We start from the raw sequence: 10,707 nt of genomic DNA on the forward strand, positions 1-10,707 counted from the left end.
ACAAATGGGAAGTTCAACTTAGTTTTTTTTAAATAAAAAAGCCTTGTATGTAAAAGTATAGAGTTTATTAATAGCTCTGGGAAGTGGGTATATGGAGAGTTGTTCATTTTTTTCTATGCATTCTTCTGTATTTTTTAAATTTCTAAAAATAATTGGGAAAAATATAAAAGACAGAGGCTAACTTACAGGCCAGTGAAAGGTGGGGGGAGTAAGGGTGGGTGCTGTGTCACCCTTACGATATGGTTAAAATCAATACATTAATTTTTTCTTTCAGTTAAACTGAGTTAAGTGCATATATGGTTTCCAGAGTTCAAGTACAATCCCTGCCAGCTTTGGGCAAATATTTTTATTTAGCAAATATACGGGCGTACACTGTGTGTCTAGCAATATGCTACTCAGAGGCTGAAAACCCAGAGTTCTCCAAGGACTAGACAGAAACAAAATACGTAAATTTTCAAGTCCTGGTGTATGAGAATGAATCCTGATGAAGACTGTGATGAACTGAAAGGCCTCATCTAAAGGCATTCAAGTTCAAAAATATTTTTATAGCACTATGGTAGCCAAGCTAAACGAGATTGTGAGCCAAATTCTCCCACAACTGCAAATTTCCCACCTCTATGTAAATGCTGAGATAAGACTTAACTCTTGGAAAGCCATGCTAACAGCCTGTTATGAAAAGAGTTTATCTCTGCAGCTTTTCTAGTAGTTGTCAAACTAAAAAAGTAGTTGTCAGGACAGGATAAAATAAATCACCTTAGTACTCAGAATAATTGGATAATTACGTATATGCATACCCATTGCTGTCGAGTCAATGCCGACTCATAGCGACTCTATAGAACAGAGTCGAGTGCCCCATAGAGTTTCCAAGTTGTAATCTTTGCAGGAGCTTCTGCCACATTTCTCCCGCAGAGCGGCTGGCGCGTTCAAACCGCCAACCTTTTGGTTAGCAGCCGAATGCTTAACCGCTACGCCACCATAAGTATAGAGGAAAAATAAGGTAACCCTCAGAATAGGCGAAGGTATGATAACTGCAGAAGTATTTGATTTTAGTAATCAGTTCAACAGCTTCATAAGATCTAAGTTTCAAAAATGGCAGATGTACATGTGTGTTATGCAGACCAAACGTGTAATGAAAAGGTCAGACATTCTGAGACTGTCATTTTACCTGTTCACATAGTTACATCATTTTGGTTTTTAGGAAAATGTGGTGGGCCCAGGCACAGAGCCTCAGGTGCAGTGAGGTAAGCTGTTTCTCACCTAGAACCTGCACGAGAATTTTAGCCTTCTCTTGCTAGTGGTTAGATGCCACGACGCTCCAGAGAGAGCGGAGGGAGCTCCCTAGTGGCCAGAGCCTGCACTTCAGGCCCCCGCCCTTCCCAAGCCACACAGCCTGGCTGCCTGAGAGACAAGGCTCGGGCCTGTGAGAACGTCAGCTGCGCTTGGGGGAAGAAGGCCTGTGGCCCAACTTTCTTCCAGAATTACCAGATTGTGGAATAAGCATGTGAAGGAGAAAGAATTCATTTCCTTACCTCATGTGTTCATTTTTAAAAAATAGGTCCGTGACTTTATCATTAGTATGCAGTGGAATGTCCCAGAGTGATGTTTTGTTATCTGAATTTGCCAAATGTGAATATAAATTGACTTTCTCTTGTGGAATTGGTACTTTTGTTTTCTGATTAGGAAATTAAATTGAGATTTTGTTTCTTTGCTTTATTAATCTGGTGTGTTGTTTTCATTATTCTAGAAGTGGAAAGCTAAATAACCATTTAGAAGCTGCTATTCATGAGGCCATGAGTGAACTGGACAAAATGTCTGGGACTGTAAGTTAATTTATTTTTCCATTATGCTGTACTTTTTTGAAAATAAATTGTTTTGCACTTTTTGGTAAAATCTCTTGAATATTGTCAAGCAATTCACGTTGTAGCAGTCAGTATTAAGTTACTAGGCTAGAAAAAAGATGGATATCAACAAGGATTCAAAGTAATTTTTAACAAAAAAATAACCTAGCAGTGGTAACTATGTCTTTTTTCTGAGATAAGTAACTTTTGTTTTTCCCACGTAACATTCTTCTAAACTTAGAGCAGGAAAATATTGAAGTTCAAACAACAGCTTTCTGCATGTGACCCTGAATAGCAGTGGCCATTACTGGTGTCTAAATATTCAATAATATAAATTTCACTCTGTGGAACAAAAAAGTGAGATTGAATAGTTGGGTGGAGACCAACTTGCCTTTCCGTTCTACTGTTACCTAAAACATCAAATATTTGGCTCAAAATTCTGTCATTAAATTATTTAATGCCAACAACTCTGGTTTTAGAGTAGTGTCTTTACTTTTTCTTTACATTTTCATTGAGCTCTGCATAAAATAACATTGAATGTGAGATGTGTAATCATTATCTTCTAATTCACATATTGGCTAATGTAAACACTCAAAATATAATTTTGATAATCTCAAAAAAATGTGAATTATCGAAGTCCTTTTTTTTTTTTTTATTTAACAACAGAGGATAATTTTTTCCCCCTGATACTTTGTGTTAACAAGATAACCTGAATCCAAACATCATATCTGATGACTATTGAATGACAGATTTAAATTATAGATTTACAGAATGGTGGGATTGGTATAGGCTTTAGAGATTTTGTAATCGAACCCCTTATTCCACAGATAGAATAATTGAGACCCTGAGAGATTAAATTTCCTGACATAATTATAGGAAAAGTCTAGAGCTGAGATTGCAAGCTCACATGCCTTCTAACCAAAATCAAACCAAACCAGTTGTTGTCAGGTTGATTCTGACTCACGGTAACCCTGTGTGTATGGAGTAGAGCTACTCCATAGGGTTTTCATGGCCGTGACCTTTCGGCAGCAGATCACCACGTATTTCTTCCAAGGCATCTCTGGGGTGTGTTTGAACTGCCGACTTTTTGGTTAGTAGCCTAGCACCTTAATCATTTGCCCCACCCAGGGACTCCCAAATGCCTCCTGTTGTTGTTATGTGCTGTCGTGCTGATTTTGACTCATAGCAGCCCCATGTGACAAAGTAGAACTGCCCCACAGGGTTTTCTAGGCCATAATCTTTATGGGAGCAGATTGCCAGGTCTTTCTCCCTCAGAGCCACTGGGTGAGTTTGAATTGCAGACCTCTCGGTTAGCAGCCAAGCGCTTAAGCATTGTGCCACCAGGGCTCCTAATGCTGCCTAGGACTAGACAAGTAATATCCATAAGTGAAGCCGATCAGGTATAACAGAATCGGCAATTCAAATAGGTTTAGAAATACCAGCAAGAATGCACTGGTCAGGGAAGGCCAACTACCAACCCCTGGTCTCAGAGGCTCAACACCAAAAACCAAACCCATTGCCACTGAGTTGATTCTAACTCATAGTGACACTATAAGACAGAGTAGAACTGCCCCACAGAGTTTTCAAGGCAGTAAATCTTTATAGACGCTCCCATGGAGCAACTGGTGGGTTTGAACCACTGACCTTTCAGTTAGCAGCTAAGCACTTTTAACCACTGGGCCACCAGGGCTTCCTGAGGCTGTATACAGTAAAGGTTATTGTTCACCCGGGTCTGATACTGGTTGGAGAAGGGGTTGCTCTACATAGTTATTCAGGGACCCAGATTCTCTATCATTCCTTAGGGCCTCAGAGTGCCCCAATAGATCTTTGCATCCAGTCCAGCAGATCGAGAAGAGAGTATGCACGGAGCACTGCTGGGATAGATTTTATGGGCCAGGCCTGGAAATTCATGACTTCCGCTCATACTCCATTGCCTTCACTCAATTGCGTGGCCTTCTTAACCGAAATGAACTGGGAAATGTATACAGTGTGACTGTTCAGGAAAAAGAGAAAATAGGCTTGGAGAGCATCTTGCTAGTCTTTGCCTTAGGACATTTGGCCTTTGTGGCCAGCAGCAGTCGAGAGTGATGGGGACCATGGCAACCTGGAGGGCATGTGCTGACTCCAGGAGGAGCTCCTTTTCCATGCTCCAGCAGTTCGCAGCCATGTGGGAAACTGTGCCCAGGTTACAAGATATTCCCATTGTCATGAGAAGCTAAAAACATAGATTTTTATGCAAATTTTTTCATGTTCTTAGTGTGGACAACTACTTTAAAAATATTAAGACATTATATGGCTAAATGAAATGCATCTTTTAGACGTTTGATCTACAAATTAACAGTGTGCAATCTCTGATAAAGGCTTCTTTTCTCAATTTTCTCAGTTATGGCTCTTTACCAGAGATTAAAACCCATTGAACCAAACATGTTGCTGTCAAGTTGATTCTGAGTCATAGCTACCCTATAGGACAGGGTAGAACTGCCCCACAGGGTTTCCAGGCTGTAATTTTTACGGAAGCAGACTGCCACATCGTTCTCCCCCTGCAGAGCGGCTGGTGGGTTCCAACCACTAACTTTTCAGTTGGCGGGCGAGCACTTAACCACTGTGCCACCAGGACTTCTTACCAGAGACTAGAGGGGAGGAAGCAATTTAAGAAACTCATAAACATTATTTTAAAAGTTTAAATATTTTTAAAAAGCTTTTTGTATCTGGCTCTGAATAGCACTGGCCATTGCTATTGTCTAAACATTATTTTTAAACATATAATTGAGGTGGAAAGGATATTAGAGTTCTGAACACTCCTGGTCTAAACCCAACTGTTGAATTTTACTTTTTTGTTTTGTGGATGGCAGTAGAGCTTGCTTTATTGAACACTGTGACTGCTTTTAATGGTACAAGCAAGACGAATTATAGTTGAAAGAGCTCCTGGGTTGATTTTCACTCTTCCTCCTGTAAAAACCATTCTCCTATGAGATTTCTGATACAGTTGGAAACACTGTCAGTTCCGTATGTTTTATATAAAAACATAGGCTAATAGCGTGGTGGAGACAGCTTGTAGCAGATCTTGAGAGCTGATTGTATACATCTTTTCCCAACTCTGAGTTCCATGATATCATACTGGTATCTTGAAATTGGCTGCATTGGAAATATTTCCTCAGTTGAAATTGGCCAATGTTGCAATGGGCTTGTGTCCCCTTCTGCCCCCTGCCCCCTACAGAGAGCTGGCTGTTATGCATTTACTACACCACTTCCTTGGACCCATTCTGCATTCCTGGGTCTTGATCTTGCCTCTTCCCATCAGTAGCCATAACACAATACAGGGTACCTGATCCCTCTCTAGCACTTACCCTCTGTCTCTCTGTCCCTCAAAACCATACCTGCTCTCTAATACCTGGCTTCATGCTCTGATGCTACTCAACCCCTGTTCAGTGTGACACACAGCCCTAACTGCTGTTAGTTCCTGCATTAGTCCATAAAGATACTTGTATTAATTGGTCTTTCCAGACTACACAAGCTCAGATCTGCCAACAGATGGTAGTGGTATTGTTTTCCATCCTGACTCTTCTCGTAAACAAACATCCTTGGGCTGAGCTATGTGTGCGTGTGCTTATCGTCTCTGACTGACCCTTCTTAGGAGTTGTAAAATAAGCAGGGTGATGAAGAGAAGATGAAACATGCTCGGTATGTAATTACTTTTCCAGGTGGTAATGAAATGGGTGATCTAGGGATGGATCTCTGATGGGGAAGGCTTTATTTTTGTCTTAAATGACAGTGGGGGTAGCAAGTGCATATGCATTCCCCACTGAATTTTCTTTTGTGTCCTACTGTTGATTGGGGTCCTCAGAGTGTTTCTCTGCTTAGGGGTTTCTAGAAGTCCTCGTTCTCTGCAGTGACTGTGGGCAGACAGAGATCAGGGTCTTGGTGAAAATTTAAATGCCTGAAGGATATCAGAGATTGAAAATGAGAGCCAGAGCCTGTCCCCTACCCTGCTTTTTGTCAGAAACTGGATCCTGTTATTTCAACCTCTTTTTTTCTTTTCACTTCTTTATTTCCAGGTTCACCAAATCCCACAGGGAGACAGACAAATGAGACCCCCCAAACCCAAGAGGAGGAAGATCTCCAGATAACAGGGACTACTCCACTAATGCGCAGTGTTTATCAAATGGAACGTGCACAGATATGTCTGTATATAGGTATTGATATAGCCACGGTTAGATCAATATTTATACTATGGCAGAGAGCTACCACCACCACAGGGTGCTAAAAGAAACAGCGATAGAATATTTTTTGATCAGGAAGGATAATGAATGCTGGAAAAAATGAATCAAAAATCCCTGAAAGATGATAGTTGTGGATGGTCAAGAGATTACTGAGAAACTCTTTTTCTATGATACTAAAATTGTGATTATAAGAAATAGTCCAAATGTTTCTGAAGAATTTTCAATGTTGTATATAGAAAATACAGAATTTCATGGTGATATCAGAAATGTAAATATTGTACAATATTGTCATGTACAAGCGTACCTAATGCACACTTTATCTTTTATTGTACAAAGAAATAGTGTACAAAATTCTTTGGTTTCTATTGAGTACACTTACCAGAGACTACCAGTGTAAAGTGATAAATAAAAATACAACCTAAATGCTTTTCTATGATAACGTAAAAGATGCTGTTTTTGTATTTAACAGCAGAGAAAAGGCATGATGCTGTAATACCTGAATTATGACATACACTTCATACCACTGAGTGTTCATTTATATTGTCTGTTTGGAATGAACTTGCCTGGAAGCACTGGACTCGATTTCGGGTGTCTAGGAAATTGCGACCTTACCAATTTCTAAAGGGATGAGGGCTCACAGGTCTAAATTAAGAATTCAGAAACTGCAACCATTTGTTGCATATTTTTTTTACCTAAGTTTTAAAGTAGTATAGGTTTTATAAAAAAAGAAAAAAATCCTAGATGTAATATTTTATTCAGCCATTTCTGTAGGTAATGTGTCATAGCCACCTGGTGAGCTAGATTGCCTATCCTGCACCACCATTGATGATCAGAATTGAGTTATGTGGCAAACTATATCTGACAAGGTAAAACCTTCTGTTTGCATACATGGAGGCAAAAGCCCCGTGGAAACCAGTAACAGAGTTGAGGTTGATTATGATTCCTTTTTTTTTTTTTTTTGTAGTGGCAAAAATAAATACGAATTATGACAGCAATTTTCATATCCATTCATCAGTATTACTTAAACCAGAAGTTAAGGTAGCTTGTAAGAACTATTAGCAATGGTAATTTTTATCAGTATTATGTAACATACCAGATTTATTTTATTTAAAGAATTATTTGTACCATTAGCAGATTCTCATATATATTAATGTGGCTGAAATGTGCAGGTTAACTCTATTAACCAAATTATTTATATTATATTAAGTAAAAAAAAAAATGTGAAACAAATCTAGAGAAAAAATAATACATTACACGTAGACAAACCTAAAACTGTGAGCCATTGTAAAGTACAAGGTAATTAATAAGAAATGTAGCACAACATCATTTTCTGTCTTTTTTTCACCATGTGGTGGTGGTATAACCTTATCTCCCAGGCAGTGAAGCATAGTTGCAGGCCTCCAGCCTGACTCAGTTGATGGATCGTCAAAAGAAAGGATTCATTATCCCTTTATTCTTGGAACCACCAGCCCCCACCTTAAACCCCTAGTGAGTGCTGCCTTACCCTCTAGCCTGGGCCTCACTCAGCAGTGTAATGCCGGTGCTGCTGGGAGGCATCCAATAGCAAGCTCTCAACCCCCCAGTGCCCACCACCTCCAGGCCTCCTCCTCTCTCAACTGCCCCAAACGCCTCAGTCCCGTGATGTAGCAGAGTTCCAGTAACTCAGGAAAAAGAGACCAAGGTCATTTCTCAAGATGGCTTCTTGGGGCCACAGCACAGAGCGCGCCACCTGGGCTCACTTTTGATAGCAACAGCTCTTAATTCTTCTTCATCTCCTGCGTCTCCCTCTCCTTTCCATTCCCACCCTCACCCCTACTTAGCCCTAAGCCAGATGGAATGCAACTGGCTACACTAGGCTTCATGGCCTGGAGGCAGGGATCCTTCCTTCTGGGGATAGACTCATTTTGTCTTTCCTGCAATGGTGGGACTGCCTCCCACGGTCCTTCGTGCAGTCACTTTTGTGTAATTTACTTGACACATTTTTGTTACAAGTTGATGCGTTTGGTATGTTTCGATCAATAATGTTGTCCTTTATTTATTTATTTATTCATTTTTGCATCAATCTGCTTTTCGACTGGTTTGTCTACATGGTTGTTTTTATTCACGGATACACTCGTGTGTTGGGGTGTGTCTGTGTGTGTATGCGTGTGTAGTTTTGTTTTGGTTTTGTTTTAGTCTTTTCTGTCTTCAGACAGAGTTTGTGTAGACCAAGGCTTCTTTGGGATATTTTAAGCTAGTTAAGTTGGACCTCCCCACCAATGTATACTTTACATCGGTAGACCATGTAAAGTACGTTCATGCCCATGATTTCACTGGTCGCTTATGGCTTGATGTGGGTGCTAGGTGTAGTTTCAGTCCACAAGGGCTTTTTTTTTTTCCTTTTCTCTTTATTTTGCAGTTTTATGATTTCATGTAAGCAATTAATTCAAATATTGTTAGCATTACAGGTCATGCAGTGCTGTAACATTTTTTAAAATGTTGCACCTACTTTACAATTGAAAAAATTGGTCACTCGTACTTGAATTTTGCCCAGAGAGCTGTTTCTTTCTCTTTGTATTAAAGCTAATTCACTTATTTTAAAAAATGAAGGCCAGCCCTTCCTCTTTAGTTAATTTTTTATTCCCTTAAAAAAAAGTCTTTTTATTTTTTCAAAAACAAATCCAAGAATGGAAACAAAATGAAAAAAATTTGTTCCTTTGAAGAACATAATAGTCCCCCTGCTGGAAAAGGAAATGTATTCTATTTTTTGTCCTCTTCACAGTCCTAGGAAGCACAAGGAGAATCAGCTATACCTTTAAGTAGATTTTCAGTATCGTTTCAAATGAGTGAGAAATCACTGAGCAGCTCTTGTGTGATTTGTCTTATTTGTACCATTAAAAGCAGTCTGGGGCTTTTCTTTATTTTAAGGAACATTTTTGGTTTGTACTTTTCAGTCCCATTGTGAAATGAAAACGCTTTAAGGAGCATATTTACCCCTCATGATATCATGGGCCACTTTTTTATTTGGACTGTACCTTTGAGTTATTTATTTACTATGTCAGTTTTTTAAGTAAACACAGCCTTTTTATTTAAACAGAACCTTGCAGCAGATTGTGGGAGGAGCTGAGGGTGGTTATTTTACTTTCTGTAAATTTTATGAAGACTTTCAACTAAGCTGCCCCACGAGATTATTCTTTTTTCATTTCAGACCCTGATAACACATTGTGGTTAACTTTGGTAATTTTCCATGCAGTTTGCAGTGTTCCCTTGCAAGTCACAAGTTTGCATTAAGATTGTAAAATCTAAGATGTTTAAGATGCTGGTGACATTGGCTTTCTGAGAGGGGCGGGGGGAAGCTAAGATTCTAGACCTTACCTAAAATCTGGCCTCTTGTTTACTTTGCCTCTTCGTGCCCAGATGCTATAATGCGAGACTCAAGACTTTCAATGTAGCATGTGAGGTGAGTTGTGCATCATTTGGGGGCTGTGAACAAAAAATGTCACCAGCCAGACCTGTAATCGTGAATTAGCTTATCTTTTTCTTTCATTTACTCTATCATGTTTGCATTAGCCAAAGAAATAAGAACATTAGTAATCCATCTGTGTAAACAATCCGGAAGTGAGTATTAAATCAGTGAGCCAAAAAGCAATAAACAACTCAAGCATGGGAAATCCTGCTAACAGTGAGGAGTCTGATATAGAAACAAATATATAAAAAGCATTATCTTCAAATATGAAAGATTAATTTGTATTTATTGTAAATATGTATTATCAGCCTTATCTGCTTTTATACACACTGTGTGTGTACCTCAGTGACCTTTTATAAACCGTAAAAATGGTTGACTTAATAACTTGTTATGTAAATACAAAGTTGTCTATAAATTGGAAAATTTGATGCCACATGGCTTCACAATATACAAATGTGTTTTGTAACATCATGCCTTTATGGATTAAGTATAAATACACTGGATTGTCTGTGTAGAAGAGTAGCAGTTTACATTTCACCCGCATTTCAAATGAATATTTTTGTCCAAATGGTTATACTCTTAGGAAAAGAAAATGACCTGAACATTTTCACTGTGAAAAATATGGTTTTGATTTCACCAAAACTCCTTTTCAAGTTCAAGAGTCTATTTAATTCCATGCCAAGTGCTTTGCTTATGAGGTTTCTATAGGGGATTCATTGATCCAGGACTGGGATCTTACGAGGAAGACTCCCTATACTGAGTTATTCTACTTTAGAGAGAGACTATGAATCTTTCTAGTCACAGACAGAAGAACCTCAGCCTTCTTATTGTTCTTTAACTTAACCTTCTGCTTTGTTTCCACACATCTTAGAAAGTACCACACAGATAAGCAGGTCCAAGGTCTTATGAAAGGAGCCCTGGTGGTAACCAAAAGGTCAGTGGTTCAAACCCACCAGACACTCCTCCAGAGTAAAGACCTGGAGATCTACTCCCATAAAGATTTTAGCCTAGGGAACTCTATGGGGCAATTCTACTCTGTCCTATAGGGTCGCTAGGAGTCAGAATTGACTTGATGGTACACAACAACAACAGGTCTTGTGAACCAAGGCGGCTACAGAGTGTCACCTCAATGTAGAATTTCTCAGTCTCAGCCCTACTGACATTCTGGGCTGGATCATTCGTTGTTGCAGGTATTGTCCTATGC

General features: G+C 39.3%; 1 protein-coding gene across 5 annotated transcripts in view; it reads left to right on the forward strand.

The window, feature by feature from the left end:
- The window catches only part of MBD5 (methyl-CpG binding domain protein 5), a 150,772-nt gene extending 143,624 nt beyond the window's left edge, over nt 1–7,148 (forward strand). For all 5 annotated transcript variants that reach the window (XM_049887157.1, XM_049887159.1, XM_049887160.1 and 2 more), the window contains 2 exons: nt 1,745–1,820; nt 5,894–7,148. In XM_049887157.1, the coding sequence (XP_049743114.1) occupies nt 1,745–1,820; nt 5,894–5,965 (148 nt within the window). In that variant the 3' untranslated portion in view covers nt 5,966–7,148. The remainder of the gene's footprint in view (nt 1–1,744; nt 1,821–5,893) is intronic.
- The last annotated feature ends 3,559 nt before the right edge of the window (nt 7,149–10,707 follow it).

The sequence above is a fragment of the Elephas maximus genome, chromosome 6 (genome assembly GCF_024166365.1).
Source record: "Elephas maximus indicus isolate mEleMax1 chromosome 6, mEleMax1 primary haplotype, whole genome shotgun sequence".
NCBI classification, from domain to species: Eukaryota; Metazoa; Chordata; class Mammalia; order Proboscidea; family Elephantidae; genus Elephas; species Elephas maximus.